Source organism: Spodoptera frugiperda, chromosome 6 (genome assembly GCF_023101765.2).
Source record: "Spodoptera frugiperda isolate SF20-4 chromosome 6, AGI-APGP_CSIRO_Sfru_2.0, whole genome shotgun sequence".
In the NCBI taxonomy this organism is placed as follows: domain Eukaryota; kingdom Metazoa; phylum Arthropoda; class Insecta; order Lepidoptera; family Noctuidae; genus Spodoptera; species Spodoptera frugiperda.
The window spans coordinates 11387119-11408083 of NC_064217.1; the positions used below are offsets into that span (position 1 = coordinate 11387119).

General features: G+C 35.8%; 2 protein-coding genes across 6 annotated transcripts; one reads left to right on the forward strand and one right to left on the reverse strand.

The window, feature by feature from the left end:
• The first annotated feature begins 369 nt into the window (after positions 1–369).
• On the forward strand, positions 370–7600 carry LOC118267500 (cytochrome b5). 4 transcript variants are annotated; one of them, XM_035581529.2, is made up of 9 exons: positions 370–617; positions 1768–1856; positions 2067–2117; positions 2323–2355; positions 3300–3341; positions 4671–4739; positions 5146–5232; positions 5410–5439; positions 6901–7600. In XM_035581529.2, exons 1-9 carry the CDS (start codon positions 510–512, stop codon positions 6983–6985), a joined length of 594 nt encoding a protein of 197 aa, XP_035437422.2. In that variant the 5' UTR covers positions 370–509; the 3' UTR covers positions 6986–7600. The 4 variants fall into 4 exon arrangements, with proteins under 4 accessions (XP_035437422.2, XP_035437423.2, XP_035437424.2 ...); XM_035581530.2 differs by lacking the exon at positions 2323–2355 and having other exon boundaries at positions 371–617; XM_035581531.2 differs by lacking the exons at positions 4671–4739; positions 5146–5232; positions 5410–5439 and adding an exon at positions 5895–5951 and having other exon boundaries at positions 373–617.
• On the reverse strand, positions 7440–20065 carry LOC118267498 (alkaline phosphatase). 2 transcript variants are annotated; one of them, XM_035581527.2, is made up of 10 exons: positions 19900–20065; positions 15934–16136; positions 15271–15463; positions 14623–14783; positions 13978–14197; positions 13319–13452; positions 12865–13063; positions 12573–12653; positions 8884–9123; positions 7440–8120 (listed from the first exon to the last, which is right to left on the reverse strand). In XM_035581527.2, exons 1-10 carry the CDS (start codon positions 19964–19966, stop codon positions 7960–7962), a joined length of 1659 nt encoding a protein of 552 aa, XP_035437420.2. In that variant the 5' UTR covers positions 19967–20065; the 3' UTR covers positions 7440–7959. The 2 variants fall into 2 exon arrangements, with proteins under 2 accessions (XP_035437420.2, XP_035437421.2); XM_035581528.2 differs by lacking the exon at positions 12573–12653.
• Between the last annotated feature and the right edge of the window lie 900 nt (positions 20066–20965).

Consider the following 20965-nt stretch of genomic DNA (forward strand, 5'->3'; position numbering starts at 1 on the left):
AGCCATTAGCAAGTTTTTGATCCCTTGTTGTCATATTACACTGCTATAAAGAAAAAAAACGTGAATTCAGTGAAGGTTTGAGGTTATGCTGTTGATTGTTTACAAAAAATGACATAAGACGTTTCACGTTAGCAAGTTATTTCAAGCAACGCAAAAATGTAAACATTTACTTTATCTTTTTATTATTATTCAGTATATCAATAAATTAATACAAACTAAATTTACTGTCGGTTAGTTTATTAAGCAGTAGTAAGTTTTTGTAATACTTTGATAAGGATATTTAAAAATAATATTTTATAATGTTTCTTTTAGTGAAATGAAACGCAAAATCCTTGAAATTCGATTGGTCGACGGGTGAACAAAACTAATCATCTGTCTTTGACAGTGACATAATTTTTTCCTTGCAACTGCGAGGTTAACAACCTTGACAGTTTGACATTTATTCGGTCCAATTTGGTCATAAATCGCAAAATACAAATCAAAAATTAAATAAATCACAGAATTTCAAAATGAGTAAAATTCTCACAGCAGAGGAAGTTAAACGGCACAATACTAGAAAAAGTGTTTGGATGGTGATCCGTAATGAAGTATACGATGTGACTTCATTTGTTGACGAGGTGAGCGAACAAAATCATTTTGTATTGTACAAATTAGTTTCTTATTCTTTATCTACACGGTTTAATTTGTCAATGGAAATCTACTTTCGCAATGATCTCATTAATGTATGCATTTTAAGCAAACACCACCTGTTACTTCTATACAGTTTCGTAGAAGTAAAAGCGACCTTATTGCGAAGTTCGCGTGAAGTTTAATTCATGAATAAATTAATGTACACACTAACTTAAACATTAATATGCTTCCCTTGTCTACTAATTTAGGTAAATTGTAGATTAGGTGTCAATAAGACATGTCCTGTTGTTTCTTATTGGGTTTTTATAAAGTTCTTCATTTATAAATTAATTGGGCATATAACTAGGGCATAATGCAAGTTTTTAATAGTACATAATGCAAGTTTTATGTATACCTTTCACATTAATGTCTCATGGCCTTTGCATGGCCCATGCACTCCATGGCCTTTTTTCTTTATCAATGACAAAAGTTTAATTTAAGTTATGTCATATTTTAGATGAAATTTCTAAGTGCAATTCATAAAAATGCAAGTTTTGCATGTGATTGCATCACACCACGCCTGCCTATCTCAACAAAATCAAATGACAACAGCAGTAATTGATTATGTTATCTATCCCTATCACCATAGAAACTAAAATTGAAAATTTCAGGATACTAGTAGGAGTTAGCACTGAAGTGATAAATATGTGGTTATTAGATTGACTCTAAACTAATTTAATGAAATGTGACATCATAGGATATGATGTAAAAAAGTAGATACATTTAAGTTAATTATTATCTATATATTTTATTATTATTTGATCTGGAGCTGTGGAGTACCTAGCGAGTTTACCGGGGCTCCGGCTCGAAAAGCAGGAGTAGCAATGGGGTGGTTTTTAGTCAGTAAGAGTCTCACACTCATTCTGGCCTTGCTCAAAGCGGGAGATGTAATTAGATGCTATTACATGCAATATTGGAGTCAAATAATGATTCAAGGTTGAATCTATAGAATTTGTCTTGTCATGTTTGTGTCATAAGTATTAACTAAAGACTGAGTATGTTTGAGTATAAATACTATTAGAATTATATTTTGTGGAAGCTTCTTTATGTATGTAGGGATTATAATATGATACATTTGTTAAAATATTTGTTTTACAGCATCCTGGTGGAGAGGATCCGATCCTGGACGCAGCAGGACAGGACGCCACAATAGCATTCGAAGATGTAGGCCACAGTGAAGATGCAAAGTAAGTTTTAGTACCTATATACTAAGTCTTGTTTTGCAATTTCCCACCTAAGTTTTTAAAATGTTATAAGAGTTTTCTGTAACAAAAATAAAGCGAAAGTGCAAACATTTATTTGACTTAGAATTTAATTTTGTGACTTGACTTTTATTGACTTGATTAATATTTGACTGAATTAAAATAGCTAAAAGATAATATTTATTTTGTTTTCAGAGCAATGTTAAAAAAATACAAAATTGGAACCCTAGCACCAGGCGAAGGCTGGTAAGTACATCTAAATTATAAACTAAAATTACATAAAACCTCTATGCTTAGAATCAACTGGAAAAACCTTTGGTCCTCCATAGATACGCAAAAAGAAAAACCAAGCACACAAAAAAATTGTAAAAAGTAAAAACTGTTTTCTTAAAAATAAGCAAAAGAAACTCCACAGATTAAATGGCTATAAAATATTGTAAATTGTTTGCAGTTGTAAAATGAGAGCCAAAATCTGGAGATCAAGGTAAAATGCTTTGTATCGTCACACTAACTTATTATAAGTTTAGATCTTATCACTTCAACATTAAGGTTTATATTCAAATATGAAACATCATTGGATATGTATTATTTTAATGTGAACTTGTTCTTATGTTATTCAAATAGCATCATTGTAAATATGCAGTATTTAATTTAAGATCTTGTACTTTATATCTTAAGGTCTATTTTCATATGTAAATTAATGTTGTTAGGTGCTATATTGTGGACATAACATTTGTTTACCTAGTCTAGAAGCCATGTTATCATTATCGTTATATCAAAAGTACAGATTCAATTCTATATATAGACATTAGCTGATCTAGTTAGATAATAATCAAGTATTTTTGTGTAAACAAACATGTGTATATTTCCATAGTAGGTATAAAAGTGATTAGATTGCAATTTATTTCATTTCTGGTGTAAGTTTCTATGCGAACTAATTATCTTAGTGGTACAAAGTTCATATTGTTGATGTTTTGCATTGAACATTTACATTTCTCTTAGCGGATTATGGTCATTATTTCTTTGTATTCTGTTTGAAAGATAGAGGAGATATTTGTGACCAAGCGACCCTTTGCTTTAATGCTAGGACATGCTTCTAAACAATGGTCTTAAGCGAAGGTCACAACGCGACACATGACCTTCAGAGAGCACTTATAAAGAGCTGCTCGCTATACCGAAAACCTACGATACTTAGTATGTCATTGTTACTTATCCAAACTAATTTATGATGGTGACATATTTACCACCTTACTTAGAGTCATTTGACGGTTACTTAACCTAGTCCTTAGCGATTGTTTTGGGAACAAAATCGTTACTAAGGAATAGTTTAAGTAATCATTAAATGTCTCTGAGTACGGCTGTTAATGGTTGTATATGGAATCCAGTAGTTACTCTATTACTAAATGAAAGTTTTTACAATCTCTACAGTTCACAATATCACCGAGATTGCACCGAGTGTAACGCTAGCAGGTATATTTTTAATTACGTTCACTTGTAATACTTGAAAAAGTTTAAGTCATTTAATGATTACTTAAACCTTTCCTTAGTTACGTTTTTTTTTTCAAAAACAATCGCTAAGGTCTGGGTTAAGTAATCATTATATGACTCTGAGTGCGTCGGATAGTTTACTAAATCTGGGGTGCACATACATCACTAATAAACTAAAATTGTGTCCGAACTACAATATTTAGGTACAGTGAATATCAATAGGAGAATTTTTATGTTACAATTGTTTGGTTTGCAAAATCGAGTCTTTTTGAAAATGCTTTAGTTGAGAAAGAAATAAAAACTGTAGATATTTGTGTAACATTTATTCGCACTAAACTGCAGCGTCATGCCCAAGGTTGATAATCACTGTATTTGAAGAAAGGTGGACCATTTGTACTGGCAAGTCTTATCAAAAAACTGTAGGTACGGCCCCGATTTACTGTGAGATATTTACCAATATCGAATTACAATTATGTAACAGAATTTCAAGGCGAATGATGAAATTGCGTCAGTCGGACCAAGATATCAACTTCACTTTTCAACTGATGGCAATATTATTTTTAGATTTTTATGTCATAGTGAACACGGGGCTGTACTATACTTAGTTGTGTGTATTGTAATTTGATTACTCGAAAAAATTATAGATTTTATTAAAAAGTATTTCTGAAGTTTCTGAAGTCTTGGTTGAGTTTGGTCTAAATTCAGTCACTGGGTTGAAAAAGAAAAGGTTTAGCATGTAGTATGTATATTAAGACAGGAGATGATCTGCCATTCTGCAAAAAATAAATGTATCAGACTATTTTTAAAAGAAACAGTCAAGACCGGCTTAGTTTAGAAGACTTACGCCCGAATACTCAAACGCTACTCAATTTTAAGTTGTACTTAAATATCGTGCTATCTCTGTCATTTTATAAAGAATTGATAGTGACAGAAATACATTTGAGAGCGTCTTAAAATTGAGTAGCGTTTGAGTATTCGGGCATTATTCTGGTTGAATATAAGGTTTCTTTACTTAATTTAGGCAGTTGAAGATGTTGTCAATTTGGTTATATTTTTTTTCGAAATGGCAGATTTAGTCTTGTCAACTAGTGCTTCTTTGTGCGACTCTTTTTTTTTTAGCAGTGTTGAATAGTTATGATTGAGGTACTTATACATATATTCTGGATAATAATTTTAAATATTATTATAAATATACAATGATACCTCAGTCATAGATTTCCAATGCTGCTGAAGGAAGTTAAATGAAAAAGCACTTGTTGACTAGACTAAATTTTTTAGAGTATGTACATTTTTAAATTATAATCCAACTAGTGATAAGCCTGGCACAAGCGATTCAAAATCGTGGCGATCCTTCGATGGCGGCACTCCCACCTCACTCAGGTTAGGGTTGCTTGTTTTATACACTATTCTATAGGTAAAGTTTTGGAATTATTAGGAAGCTTGCAGCTTTTTTGATCGCGTATTTGGAAATCAAGTTTGAAATGTTTCGGAGTCGCAAGAAGTACTGGTATTGTTTAATGTCCCTAGACCAATCTAGTCTGCTTCAGTCTTGGGACCGATAAGATCATTTTGCACACTAGCGCCAAATGGCGATCGCAGATATGAATGTAATACAAAGTGTTTACATAAAATCGCTTGGAGTTCTGCACTATTGATTAGTTCTGTTGTGATTTAATTATTTTCTGTAGAAGATTGGAAGTTATTGCTAGTTAGAAATGCTTATAAAAATTGCTTTATTAGAAAATTTTGACGAGAAACGTTTATTAACTTATTAATTTTGTAACAGCCGAAAGTCGTCACTGAAATGTTATAAAGAACCTCTTAGACCAATGCCAGAGAAGAGAATACAGCATATAGTGGTGCCGAGAGAAAGGTTCAACTTTATTTATTTTTATATATTTTTTGTATTGGCAATAAAGTTTCATTTATCTGTGAAAAAATTAAGATAAGCTGCGAAATTGTAAAGTTTTGAGTATTGGTCGGCTGTTGATTTTTGTTTTTATAATTAGGATTTTGGTATACATTATTTATGCTTCTTTTTTTCATGAAGACGACGGCGAGGTCCGCCTTGTGCGCCAAGGTTTTATTTTTCCTTTATATTTACTTTTTTAAGCATAGTGTACTAATAGTTTAGTTTGGTCTTAGACAAGTACTTATGTAGTCGTAAGAGTATGTGTATTGTAACTTCACGCTCGTAATCCTTACTTAGGAACAGAACTCTAAGCGATAAGTGCATTTTAAAAATAATCAAAGTCTTTAAAAAAAATCTCAAAATGGTAAAAAAAAACTAAAATCTCTATAAATAAAATGGCTGCCAGCTGTCAGCGGCCATCTTGGTTTTGCCACGGTTTTGATCGCGTTGTTAAAAGGTAACTAAACATGGTAAGAATTTTATATGAATCTCTACCAAGATTTAATTACCTGCCATTTATTTTAATGATATAATATTCTGTTTGAATATTGTGTGGAGTTCTACAGATCCTGTAAGAATACGAGCTTGAAGATGTATAATGTTGATTTTGTTGTTGTTTTAAGGCGTGGAAAGCCTTGTAGGCCTCCGCCCCCGCCTCCTCGAGGCTCCCAAGATGATGGGTATTAAAATTATAAATTATAGTTTTAAGTATAGATGTAATGAGAGTACTCGTAATTATTTCTTATAGAAATAGTATTTAAAATAATTTACGATATTTGGTACCAAGTGTTGCCAATCTGGTTTAAAGATTTCTAAAAAAGTAATTTTTGGTCGAAGAATGTTGATAATTAAATTGTAGATTTCTATCTACTCTAGTACATAATAGTTTGTAGCATTGTTTACTCTAATTACTTATTAAGTTGGTAGTTTATGTACCTACTTATGTGTAAATGACAAATATTTTTTCATTGATTTGACATTTTAGATGTGTATTTACAGAGATATCAATCGATTTTCATTTTAATTGCGTTCATGACAGGACAAAAGTTTTTCATTACAATATAATATTATACAGTATGGAGATCACTCATATGATTTAAATGAAACTACAAGTAGTACTCGTTTACAGAAGCATAATTCAACTAAATGCTTCAACAAAAACAAAAAATTAAAGAATATAAATAATGGTATTTATCAAGTATTAATTTCTGTGGGATCAGCTTCATGTTTCTTAGCCACCGAAGAGTTGTAATGTTGTAGGTAGTCTAGGACTGTTACAGACATGCGGCCCGGCTGTTATAATGCCGTATTTGTAAAGAGCGTTCCAATTAGTTCATACAGAATAATGCACTTTTTGGCTTGACTACTGGGCTTATTTCGCAAATTTTTCGTATGTTGTCAGCCAAGATGATAACAAATATGTGGTTTAAATTAAGTCATAAGAGATTTTCCCATACTGTATATTATAAAATGATTGTGCAAAATACTGCACTGCTGTCTTTGTGATAGAAACCATTTTCCGTTGAATGCAAGCTTGTGAAAAATTCCACATTTGATTCATCTTAGTTTTTTCATCCTACTAAGTTTAAAGTAAAGCAAAGTGACTTTATAAATATGTTCTTTTTCCAGCAATTCGCGGCTGAAGTATGTGGTGTTGGCGCTGGGAATAGCTATTCTTCTTGGGTTTGCGTACAAAAAATACTCGTCGGGCTAAACTAAATACAAAACAAACACGCAGTAGAGGTCCAAAAAATCTGGTTTAAACCAGTCAAGGTCTAGTTTAAGCCTAAGTTGTACCAGTCGGGACTGTGTCTCAATTGTCATGGCCACTGAAAAATCCCTTTCTGTTATTTCAATGTCCATTGTTACAAAAATCAATCGTTTTATAGTAAACCCTGTCTTCAACTAGTTAAGGTTCAAAACTGTATGTCTGTGTCTCTATCTTTAGGTTGACTTCAGTGGTCGTAAATCGGTGTATTTAAGGTTCATATAAAAACAGATTTTTAAAGTCTGTTCGCATAATTGTAGGTGCTTAATTAATATACTTTCAATGTTTTGAGTAAGTGATGTGAAATTATGTAGCTACGTATATACACAGTGTCTATTTATTGGACCAAAATTGTAATAGGTACTTAAGTTGTCATTGGGTGGAAAATAAAAGTCAGGTATAAACAACATTTTTTTTACTTGTTTTAACTTCACATTCAGTTTTACTGAAGTACTGTAACGACGCGTTTATTTTGTGATACATTAATGTACAAGTCTTTTATACAACTGTTACAATTCTCTTATTTATTATGACATGATGCAATAAAGTAGTTAATAGTGATTATTGTCTTTGTATTCACATGAATCTTTGGCTGCAGTTGTTAGTAAGTGTTTGACTATCACAGAAGATATTTTACGTTAAAAAATGGTTTAAAAATGCACAAGTAGAATGCAAAAGGAACAACGTATTATTGACATTAAATAGAATAAATAAAAAAGTATAAAATGACCTTACATTGACAACCCCCCTTTACGTTCTTTGTAGAGCAAGAAAGTAATTAGCTGCATTTAAACTACCAAAAAGCGAATTCTTTGCCAATGAAATCATTACATGAAAGAGGGTTATCCTAAAAAAGAAACAAACAATTTCTAAAGTAGACATTATCTACTAAGACTTAGAATCTATTTCGCTTTGCGTCGTCACAGCATGAAGAAACTGATGGCTGCGATGATGGCCAGATGGAAGGCACTGACTTGAACAGCTGAGCTTCTGGACTCGTTTCCGAACTTGGCTGCGTGAGATATCGCGTGGAACACGTAGTGCTGCTCGTGGACGTTGTGGAATAAATGGGAATAGGGGCCTGGAAAAAACGGTTTTTTTTTTTTATTATTTCATTATTTTAAAAAATTCGTTGCCTCACACTAGGAATTTCTCCTGTGTCGTGGGTGCGTTTACAAACATACAATTTCACATGCATATGACACCCAGACCCGAAACAATTTGTGGATCACACAAAGAGTTGCTCCGTGCGGGAATCGAACCCGCTACACGTTGCGCGGCAGCCAGTTGCTAGCCACCACACTAACCGTGCAGTCCGTATTTAAAAAGTTATATGTCGTATGGTGCTTAAGTAACGTGTGGCATTAAAGTAAGTAGGTAGCCGACGGATACTTGAGGATGCAGATACAAATTCCCACTTTATTCATAAAGCAGACAATAAATCAGTGGGAGTACATTTTTAATGTTGTGTGTTTGTGTGGGTTGGATTTATTATTATGCACCAAAGTAACGAGGGTTAGAAATACATAAAATACATTATGCGTTGCTATTTCTTTTTTCGTTAAAGGTTAATTTATTCATGACAAGGTTTTAAATCTTTGTTTTTTATTTATTTTTCTATCTATACTAATATTATAAAGCTGAAGAGTTTGTTTGATTGTTTGTTTGTTTGAACGCGCTAATCTCAGGAACTAATTTATAATTCTTTTTGTGTTTCCATTTATCGAGGAAGGTTATAGGCTATAAAACATCACGCTACGATTAATAGGAAGAGCGCAGAGCGGGTGAAACCGCGCGGAAGTAGCTAGTAGGCAATAAAGTTCTCGAAACATAACACCACTTACCTCTAGCATAGATAGCCACATCGCCACCTCCGTGGTAATTCTCCACGAGCTGAATGCCAGCGATCTGTGTGTAGTTGTACTGCTCCGTGTCCTCCGTGCTGGGGTCTCGTCTCGTCACCATGCTGCCAGTCGGGAGCGTCGGGTCCTTATGCACATAGAACTGGAACGACCCTGGACCTCCCGTGGCGTAGGATAACGTTGTGTAGTTTACTCCATCGTAGCTCGAGGGTTGGGCTATGCCTGGAATTTAAGGCCGAGAGCGTGTAAATATACATTGTGCATCTTTCGTGCTATATGAGGTTAATTCACAGCAACACTTTGAGTTCTTTACTTTGCCTATTTCTTTTTTTATTTATTGATTTACATCAGGAAACGAAAGCCCATTTTAAAATACTGTAATACTATACTAAAACATATTATAAAATACTATAAATACATAATCATGATATTAATTATTAAGGTCACACGATGTGACGATGCGTGGCGTCGTATTACGCTGCTCGGTGTCACGTAGCCTGCCTCGAAAACGTCGGTATATGACACCCTTCGGCCAATATTCTGCCTTGAGGAACTTCTCGAGATGTTGATTTGGAACTCGCACCACAAACGACTTAGAAAGAAAAGAAGAAAGAAAGAAAACGTCATTATTCGGCACCGGGCACGATGCACCAAAACAAAACACAAATAGAAAAAAAGAAAAATGGTAAAATTAATTAATACATTTAAAAACACAAAAAATGCACTATTTAAATTATATAAATTATATATATATATAAAAAAAAAAAACATACACACACACAACAGGTAAAAAAAAAAGACAAGGTGGCAACGTGCCCAAGCCAAAAGGGTTGCCACCTCAGTATGAGCTGGGCACCGAAAGTACCCAGGATTTTCAGTTGGCACCTTTTGACCCACGGACGGAGACAACGCACAAAAACAAAACACAAAAGTAATATAGTAAAATTAAAAAAAATAACAGAATAAATAAACATAAAAAGGATCTGCATAAAATAAAGTTCCACCGCTTAATAATTAGATTGTTATCGTCTGAGCTACATACATATGTTTTAAAAATACATTTATAAATAAATAATTGAATACCAATAACGATTTAATAAAATAAAAATAAATGATAACAATTAAAAAGAACATAATAAAAGAAAAACATAATATTGTGGGTAGGTGTGTGATCGTAGGGTCACCCCGCAGCACGACACTCATTTGACTCCTACCTGTAAAAGTAGTCGCTATGTCGGCATTACCCCATGGAAAAAATAAATTATCTAGACTATGTACATGTCTAGATAACAGTGCGCGGAAGAGCGAGCGTGGAAGATATAAGAAAATATAAGAAAAATATAATACAGGACGGCAATCCACCAACAACTACCGCAGACAACATGGGACTCGAAGGTAAGTTAACTAGACTTATTGTATCCCGCATTGCTGCTACATGCACTCATACTTTAGATTTTAATTGTATTTAGATTTTAGACTTGAAGTTGGTATTTTGACCGGTTCCAACCTTACGACCCTCAAGGTCCAGTTGGTCTTCACCTTCACATACTCCGCGATGTCCTCAACTTTCGTGGAGTGATGTAGTCGGTCCACATACAGTAGCGTCGTAGGCACAGCTGGACGCTGCAGCATCTTTGGTCCTGGTAGTCCAGTACCGTAGGATGATGAATTGTTTGGTCTTATACCTGCCGCTTCTTTTCGCCATCGACCTACACGACAGCATTTCCATCCCCATCATATAGATGGTTGGCAGGCCACAACTGTGCGCTTCTCGCGCAACTTTCTGCCTCGCACAGCAAAACTGTGGAATGAGCTGTCGTCGGTGGTATTTCCGAACGGGTTCCCTCTATCTGGCAGAATTTTAATGCTCCGAAATTTGTTTGGCATAGCACACTTGGCAGAATCTTCTTTAAACGAATATACATATGGCATAAAACTCATCTATAATACGAAATAAGTCGAGTTTTCCTTTGACGCTATAACTCCAGAACGCACGAACCGATTTCCACGGTTTTGCATTCGTTGGAAAGGTCTCGGGCTCCGTGAGGTGAATAGCAAGAAAAATAAGGAAAATTCAAGAGAAAAGCAGGATTACAGGTAAATCCTTGGTGGCGAAATGGAGTTCGCTGGGATTGCTAGTTTGATATAATAATTATTGTTTTGCCGAATGTTTACATTTACATGTTCGAATTTACAAAGGCATACTTTTAAGATGGTAGAATTTTATTTGGCATAATTACTTTTGGCAAAGCAAACGTTATGCGAAATGAAATTATGCAAATGTATTTGCATAATTTCATTTCGCATAACGTTTATTTAGAGCGACGATTATTTGGCATAATTTCACTTGGCTTATTAAGAAGATGGTAGATTATCATTTGGAATAATTTTATTAAGCATAATTATTGTCCTTTTTTATAAAGTGTAATCATATTCTTAACCTTAAAATATTGTCTTAAAAAGTCAATATGTTGTACTACAAAAGTTAGTGAAGTGACAGAACCGAATCGCCCTAGCGTGCAATTTAAAATCGCGTGGGACCGCCGGAGCCCTGCAGCGCCGGAGCCGTGACAGAAACCCTGCTTGCTTGCATGCTGCTTGCTTGCTGCCTGCTTGCTGCATGCTTGCTGAATGCTGCTTGCTTGCTGCCTGCTTGCGGCATGCAGCGCCGGATGCCTGCATGAAACCCTGCTTGCTTGCATGCTTGCGTGATAGATGAGTCTTCCAATTATTGTGGGTATGAAAAGTATGCCAAAAGACGATTCTAACTGTGAACTTTCTGATATATGGTGGTTCTATGTTTTACTCGACTGCGCCAGAAGGAGGGTTATGTTTTTCAAGAGTATGTATGTTGATTTAATATGAGCATGTATAATTGTTTGCACGCTCTGCAGCCTAAACGGCTTGATGGATTTTGGCTTGAGAGGTGTCGTTAGATTCGTATTTACTGTGAGAGTGACACTGGATATATTAAAATAACAAAAAAACAAAGCGCCAAATTCGAATATTGCTCACTCTCTGGCCTGAACGACTCGATGGATTTCAGCTTGATATTTGATGGGTCGTTTGATTCGTATTTACTGTGAGAGTGACATTAAAATAATATTTTTATATCAAAATATAAAAATAATAAAACTTAAAGAAAATAAAATAAAAAAAGGTTATTTAAAAAACTAAAAAACCCGAATGCGTTTCATTATTTATAATAAGAAAATGAAAAAACCTTAAAACAAAAATGTCCCGAATGGGTCCCGATTGCTTAAATTTTACGATGACTTTCTTGTTTTAGGTTTTTCATGTTCATATTATAAAGAAACGCAGTCGGGTTTTTTAAATTACCTTTTTTAATTATTATGGCTATGAAATGTATGGCAAAAGACGATTCTGACAGTCAACATTCTGCAATATGATGGTTCTAACTTTCAATTATTATGGGTATCAATTATGCCTAAAAACGATTCTGTCTTTCAAAATTATGCGTTTTTAATGTATTACAAATGATGGTATACCAAATGAATTTCTGCGAAATGAAGTTCCCGCCATGCGTTGTTTGCAAAATAAAATTATGACCAAAAAAATCTAATAATAAAGGTAGACCCTTTCCGACCCGATGCGACCTTCAAACCTTCAAGAAAAGAGCATGCTCCTTTTTAAAAAGGCCGGCAACGCACCTTTGACTACTGTGTTGTTGCGGGTGTCCATGGGCGGCGCTGATCGCTTACCATCAAGTGACTCGTTTGCTCGTTTGTCTCCTATTCCATAAGGAAAAAACCAGAACCTTGTAGAACGTAGTTAGAAATCACACTTGAGAAAATTAGGCCAAAAAGGCAATCTAAGCAGATTGTTTTGTTTTCTTTCGATCGTTTTGATGTTTGAGCAAATAAAACATTATTTTTCTTATTCTTATCGTTCATTTCAAGTAAGTAGGACTTTGTAGATTATTTCATCGACAGAGATACTAACCAAAGATGCTGCTCCCTCGATTTGGGTAGCCGTTTATGTTCAGTGTGTGGGTGTGGTCGCTGGTGACAATGAGTAGGGTGTCTTCCTCATCAGTCATGTCGGCTGCCACCTGCACAGCTTTCTCCATGGCTAGTGTCTCGCTCACAGCTACCTTGGCCCAGCCCCGGTGATGGGCCATGTCTATGTTGCCACCTTCTACCTGCAATTGTCAAGAATAATAATTTTAGCACGAGTCCATTTGTTTCTTTATGGTGAAATGAAGTTGTCAGTATCTATAATAACCGTGTTGCAAATGGTACCTACAATTCTTGATCCGTTTACGGTAGCCTCACTTAGCCATAAGCCGTTGTTGTACGTCAGTTTTCTAGTATCTTTAAGAATCAGTTACTCAAGACACGTTAGGTAGTTCAAAATTCTTGATTTGTAAACTTATATTTTCCCTTAATATACTGACCATAAGGAAGTATCCGTTCTCATTCTTCTGCAGGACTTTGATGGCAGCTCTCACCATCTCAGCCAGTGAGGGCATTCCCTCTGGTCCCTTGTTTCTTTCGTGCTCGTAACTCAAATGCTCGTTCGAGAATATTCCTGGAAATAAGAGGACATTTTCTTTAACCAATAGAAAAATAATCTTCTGAATTGTTTATAACACTAAATAATTAAAATGCCCGTTTTACCGGAGCAGTTTATAGGTAAATGATGAAAAATTAAAGATAGAATATAAGTAGAATAGGAGGGGAAAGAGCAGAGAGGGTCACCTAAATGGAAAGCGATCAGCGCCGCCTATGGTCACACGCAACACCAGATGAGTCACAGTTGCGTTGCTGGCCTTTTAAAAAGGAATAATTATACTCTTTTCTTGAATGTTTTTTTTTTAATGGGACAAGCCCGCCTCAACCTCCCATACCGCTGCAACTCCTGTAAGCCAGGATCTACAGTAGATACAAACATGAAAACACCGGAACACTGAAGTCCGGCGCGTCCCAGGGAAATGAATGACTGTCTTGGATCCCGCAACGAAACAAATCAGAAGATATTATTAGAGGAGAAGAAAAGAAATTCTTGAATGTTTGTGAAACACTTATCACATAGAGGGAAAATGTGTCAACTTACCAAGTAAGTAGTCGGTCTCATTCACGTTCAACTCTCTTAGCTCCTGATTGTTCATGACCACGCTGTGTTTAAGACCTCGTGTCTCCTTGTCAGTCTTGTACTGCTCGATGAGGTTCCGCCCATCTTGCCGGTAGCAGGTCCAGGGGCTCGTGCTTATAGGGTCCTCGTCGGTGCCTGTCGCATTCGATACCAACTGCTGCCTGCCTCCTCCCATAATGACCTGGATAATTTTCATAGGAATATATAAGTAAAGAGAGATAAAAAAGACATCAAATGCCGTCATGACCCGACTGCCACGTTTATACCCCGAGAAGTTTGAGGGTACTGATCTGTATGTATATTTAATACATCCAGACTGTCCTTCCTGAAATATACAAAACATATTAAGTAAATATTTCACGCAGAGACTGGCGTGTCATGTTGTGCCGTAACTCAATTTTATTTACTTACTGTGCTGTACAGCAATTTTTGTTTTTGAGTTTATTAATTTTCCTGGACTACTGCAAAAATGCGTTTGTTTGTATGTCATCACCTCATCACATTGTATTATATTGTGTTTCATCACCATACACGACACTGATGCAGTGCTGCATACAGGCTTCCTAATGATTCTTATTTGCATTAGGAATAAGCAAATACACTCACTTGCAGGTCTCGTCCAGGCCAGTCCTCGACTAGCTGCCTGGCAATGTCTTTGCAGGGGGAGTGGTTTGGCAGGCTGGCCTCGCACTCCCAGCTGCGGCTTGCGCTGTGCGCGTACAGGGGGCTGGGGGTGGCGTGCGTCACGCGCATTGTCGTCACGAAACCTGGGAGAAGACGTCATGTAATTGACGACGATGTGTCGTACTTGTGGATGGATAACTATTTCATTAAATAGAACATGCCCAGTATCTTCGACAGGGCTAGGATTCCTTTGATTTTGTTTTCTTATAATGGAAGTTCCTAATATAATTATTAAACCATAATATCTTGGCGTATTAATATACAATAATATAAGAGTCTTCGTAATGCAGTAACCAAACCATTTACAAGTTATCCAATCCTAGAACTTAGTGCTAAACCAATCAAGCATTAATTTCTACACCAATGTTATCTGTCTTTAAAGTAAATGCATGTAAAAGTAGCATTACCAATTATAGTTATACAGTTATGAGGTAATCGTGTCTATAAAGTTTATGATGCCTCGTTTAATTGGAACGTGGAATGCTACCTCCATAGTTGACAGACCTTGTACCAAATTATTGAACTTGTGGATTCCCTCCCCAATTTATTCAACTTCATTAAAATAGTCACCTGCACTCTTATTAGCGTCTAAGGCTAAAGCTGCGAGAGACTGCAGTCTGGTTTCGGTCTGGAGACTTGCTTCGCAGTCCCTGTGCTGAACAGTAGCGTCCACTCCTACTGTATCCTGGTTGACCTTCACTCCGCTGAACATGGCGGTCGCTGTGCAAGCTGAGTCAGGCACCATCTTGTTTGCTGAGTATGTCTGGAAAAGCAAAGATAGGTGTTTGAAGGATTGTGACGTTGATGTTTATTAGTTTGGCTTGGTGATTGAAGTTGGTATGGGTGTTTAAATCAGCGAATCTTTGTTATATTTTAGATTTATCTCTGGACTGTCTTGGGTGGCGAGAGGGAGTGTCAGACTGCTACTGACTAAAAACCATTTTCCTACTCCTGCTTTTCGAGCCGGAGCCCCGGTAACCCGCTAGGTAGTCCGCAGCTTCGGGTCGGCATCAGCCCTACTGGGCCCCATCTGTGGTGGTCTGATAGGTCTTTGAGGCGCGCACGGAATGCGATGCGCCGTACGCAAGGGGTTATATTTTGGATAGGCTGTATATTTTTGTAGATCAGACTAGACCTAAGTAATGTATAGAATTAGCTTATATGAAGTATGTGATACAAATTTTCTCCGATATTAATTTCTTCGTTTATGCTTATCGTGGTATCTGAATTTACCTTCAAAAATCCCATGTGAGGGAACTTCTCAAACACGAGCCTGTGGCTCTCCCCGCCCTTGTATATCCTGGCTGCTGTCACAGTATTGGGCCCCATGCCGTCTCCGATGAACAGGATCACGTTCTTCGCAGGGTTGAGGTTCCATTTCACTTTGAGGGCTTCTTCTAACTCATTGTGTGCAAGGTCCAACCAGAACTGACGATCTGTGGACAAACGATGTTAAAAGATCAGCTCAGCTAGAACTCAGCTTATTGGTAACAAACGAAATCAATACAAGTACATTTATGTTTAGTGTTTTTTTTTTAATGGTGCAAGTAAACTGTTTTTCTTTCTTTCTTTCTTTACATTAGTATCTATGTACAAAAAGTGTAGGCCCCAGCCTTAGTGGAAATCTTTAGAGACATTTAGGTCTTGGGTTGTCCAAATAAAGTCTACCTAAAGGGTTGAGACTTCTAAAATTATAATTCCTCCAAATCCTAGTTATGGTTTTGTCACAGGTCCCAGTCAATCTACAGGTGTTTTTTTTTATTTCATTGTGTATCTGCAAACACTCTATTGCTAAAATATGGAGAAAGGAATTTTGCATTTTTAAATTGAACACAATGAAAAGATTTTATTACTTAATCGAAAGAATTGAAATGACTAACATAACATAATAACAAAATCTCTTATCGTTGTAAGTTTGTTACCTATTTATAAATTACAGTTCATAGGTACATATACGATAGCTTTTAAAACTGCGTAATCTTTAGGTTACTCATTAGCTAGGTATAGAAAAAATTTTAATTATAACACAAGTTGATATTTTAAATACACAATTTCATATTAACAATAACAGAGATAGTAATCATTATCTATGCCAATGGCAATGTAAGTACGTGATTGAAATAATTATTTATTTGACCGTCCACTGGCCATAGTGCACAGTTAGGTATCTGCTAAGTGCATAAGATGAGAACCTGAACTGACTGCATAATCCGCTACGCTGTTGCGTGATCTAATCTATTTGGTGAACAATACCTATTTATTTATTTGTATTTAGGAAAATTTTGATAACAGAATATATTTGTAACTTTAACCCTAGAAATTGCGATTTCCAATCCATTTTTTAAGAGGGTAAAATTATCCAATGTCTTGTCCTGCCTTGGGTGTAGCAAAAGTGAGACTCTTACTGACTTAAAAAACCACTCCGTTCCTACTCCTGTTTCGAGCCGGAACCCCGGTAACCCGTTAGGTAGTCCGCAGCTCCGGGAGGTTTTGGCATACCTACTGCGTGCCTTTTTTGCATGGAAAGAAGAACTTAACTGGTGTAGTGGAGTTTCTTTTAGGAGGGGAGAAAAATGGCACTCTCTAAAAATGTCATTATCTTCAAGTCTTTTTATTTCACACAGGTAGAATTTTTTTTTATGAAACAAGCCGATAATCGAGCAGACGTATTACCTGATGGTAAGCAATCGTCTCCGCCCATGGACACTTGAAGCACAGAGGCGTTACAAGTGCGTTGCCGGCTTTTTGGGAGTTAGGAATTTAAGGGTTGTTGTTCGGGAATCGGGGATGGGAAAGATTGGGAAGGGGGAATTGGGCCTCCGGTAACCTCACTCACACAACGAAACACAACGCAAGCGTTGTTTCACGTCGGTTTTCTGTGAGGCCGTAGGTACTTACTTACCAAACAATACGTATACGTCACCTATCTTTTGATGAAATTATGGCGTTATAATAGTAATAACTAGGTAATAAAAACACCTGAGTATCTTATAATTAAAAATGGGTTATTTTCAAACGAAATTCCCAGACGAGAGTATGCAAACTAAAGACGCGCGCGTTTATTGCACATTCATTTTAAATTACGTAGATGTGATGCTTGTCCTGCCGTGTAAATAGGTAGGTGTTTCCACTGAATCTGCGCAGAGATATACACTGTATGATTATACCCGTGTAGAGTCTCGTGAGAGCTCCAGGGTTGGTCTAATTAGAGGGCCCGATACTCCCTACCGGTGTTAAAGGTGGCCACTGGGGAGGTTTTAATGAGGTGAAAATCCCACACTCTTTAATATTTTTTGTCCAAAAAACCTAGGAGTCATTTGAAGATTTTGCAAGGCTACTTGGCTTAGGACATCGAGGTTATCGAAGATGATACTGTTTATTTCTATGGCCCTGGTTTTTGTTCTTACGTGCTTTCACCTTATACGCCCTATTCTTTGTAGGGCCCTGGTTTAGTTACCAAGGCAACATTGCCATGCCATGGCTATGTAAATATTTGTAAATGAGTCGGTAAGTAGGTACCTACTCAAATGGTTTAGACATGTAGACAGAATGGATGAAAGCAGATTTAGATTTAGAGGAAGAAGTATACAGAGAGGTAATGAATGGAACCGTCGATAGAGGGCGCCCTAGATAGATAATATCGATCAGATGGCCGATATATTGAAGAAGGGCCAAATTAAAAGTAGGTAGCCTTAAGCATGTATGAAATGACAGTTGATGTAGCGAAAGAGGTACGTAATATAAGAATCGTAGCAAATGGCGTTTCATAGTGGGGTATTGGCGTACCCCCATTGGGAGACAGGCGTGAGGTATGGGTCAGTAGGTTGGTACACATGACCTTTTTTATATAAAATGGGTCGGTGTTTGGCCACGTACTTAAATATTTACATTGATAGGTCTTCACATACACTTCACACATCTTCTACAGGTAAATGAATCTAATTTGGGTAAGGAAAACATTCGTACTGAAACTGTAAACTGAAACAGTTTCTTAAACCAAGGACTCTAAAGTTTATTTTCATTTAAAGGTATGTACAAACAATCGTTTATTTTTCGTTCAGATGAAGTAACGCTTGTATTAAGTCTATTTCTATTGGGTATATTGTATCTTTTAGCTTACGAAACATCACACGTGTTGGATAGATAGGGTAAGCAAAGTAGTGGGCACTATTTACACCAGAATTTTGGACCATTTTTAGCATTTAGCGTGTGATAAAGTCCTATCACCTAAGTCACTCATACCGTGCCTGTATACCAAATTTCATCAAAATCGTGATCAGTAGTTTCACGTGATTGACGGATAAACATAAACAAACAAACTTTCATATTGATTACCTAGTGTGATATAGTGATATTCTATGTTCATTACTTAGCGAGTTTCCTACTGGCATATTACACACTATTTCAGACCCTGTCTTATTAAGTAATTCGAAAACGAATCTACGTACTTACGAAATCAAACACGGGAATTATACTTTACACAACCTGGAATCCGAACCTTATATCTGAAACGACTTGAGATCAGTAGACACACCACACATACACACACTTTAAACTTATTCGATTCACTCTAGATTGTCGAATGAGTGTTTTTTACTTTAAATAATAACCATATGATTGGATATTATTATCTGCATAAAAAAACTAGTTGTTCCATTCACGCCTGCGCAACAGATGGACGCAAAGCCCCACAAATATTTTTTGCCGTATAAAAAACAATAGGTTCACTTTAACCGACTACATTAAACCTTGTTTTATTTTAAGACATGTTATCCCTGCGTTTTTATAAAAAGTTAATTCATTAATTTTGAAGATCCTGTTTTATATTATTATAAGTCCTTAATAAACAATAATGAAGTAGTTATTTATCATTCGATCCTTAAAATAACTACTTATAGGAATCTTATTACCGAATTATTCACAGCTTGTTACCTAATTGTACGTACTGAGATAGGTAACTAGTACCTATAGTCAATTATGAAATAAATGAGTCAATGCAATACTAAAGAAAACTTTATCTATGCGTTAAACAACAATCATTCAACCCGAGAACAAACGGTAAATAATTTAACCTTGGCAAACAATTCCCCCAAAATAGTACATAACCAAAAAACTAACAACAAACTACACTACATAAATAAGCATTTAAAACACAATATTAATTATTAAAAATATTTATTAAATAATAAATAAACTTACCCGTTCGTAACGTGGATCGTACGCTGACGATGAAAGCACAAAACGCGAGTACACTGCGCGCACGCATGTTTGACACTAAAGATCTATACGTCACCGCGCACGCTGTCTACAGTTATTAGGTAAGGCGACGCAATCAGAGAAACTATACAGAAGGCTTACAAGATTATTATTCGCAAATTACATGGATTATGAGATGTGATAATGTGATAATAATCATTTATTATTTACTATTGTGCAATGTTATTTTGTATGTTTGTTTCAGACTTTTTTTAATCTGTGTTTTATTTATTTGGAGAGAAATACAACGTCACGCTTTTTATCCCCGAAGGGGTAAGCAGAGGTGCATCTGTGCGTTACGTCACGTAATATTAAATATAATTGGAGAGAAATATTTATTTGTTATTCATTAGTTGAGGAGGTCCGTAGATAGTTCTTCATACATTTGATTGTAATCTGTTTGTTTATATTTAGACAGCAGTTATGCTTTATTTCATTCGGTATTAGGGGTTGTCTAAATAAATAGCATCACATCCAATGTGAGGACACATATTTTTACCCGACTGCGCCAGAAGGAGGGTTATGTTTTTCGAGTGTATGTATAATGATGTATGTATGTATGTATGTATCTATGTATAACATTGGCACGCTCTGCAGCCTAAAGGGCTTGATATTTTGACTTGAGAGGTGTCGTTAGATTCGTATTTACTGTGAGAGTGACACTGGATACATCAAAATAAAAAAAAACAAAATAATTTTTGGCGCCAAATTCGAATATTTCTCACTCTCTAGCCTAAACGGCTTGACGGATTTTGACTTGAGAGGTGTCGTTAGATTGTATTTACTGTGAAAGTGACACTGGATATATAAAAATAATAAAAAAACAAAATGGCGGATTTTTGGCGCCAAATTCGAATATTGCTCACTCTCTAGCCTGAACATCGATGGATTTCCGCTTTATAGGGGTCGTTTGATTCGTATTTTGTCAGATTGACACTATCAAAATGAAAAAATAATAAAACTAAAAATAAATAAATAAATAAAGTAATTTAAAAAACTAAAAAACCCG

Excerpts from the sequence above, each read along its gene's own strand:
- LOC118267500 (XM_035581529.2), top strand. The coding sequence starts at position 510 with ATGAGTAAAATTCTCACAGCAGAGGAAGTTAAACGGCACAATACTAGA. Across the intron at positions 1,857-2,066 it reads GGCCACAGTGAAGATGCAAA|AGCAATGTTAAAAAAATACA; the intron begins GTAAGTTTTAGT and ends TTTTGTTTTCAG. Across the intron at positions 2,356-3,299 it reads GCCAAAATCTGGAGATCAAG|TTCACAATATCACCGAGATT; the intron begins GTAAAATGCTTT and ends CAATCTCTACAG.
- LOC118267498 (XM_035581527.2), bottom strand. The coding sequence starts at position 19,966 with ATGCGTGCGCGCAGTGTACTCGCGTTTTGTGCTTTCATCGTCAGCGTA. Across the intron at positions 15,464-15,933 it reads CTCACATGGGATTTTTGAAG|ACATACTCAGCAAACAAGAT; the intron begins GTAAATTCAGAT and ends TTGCTTTTCCAG. Across the intron at positions 9,124-12,572 it reads CAACAACACAGTAGTCAAAG|GCATAGCCCAACCCTCGAGC; the intron begins GTGCGTTGCCGG and ends CTTAAATTCCAG.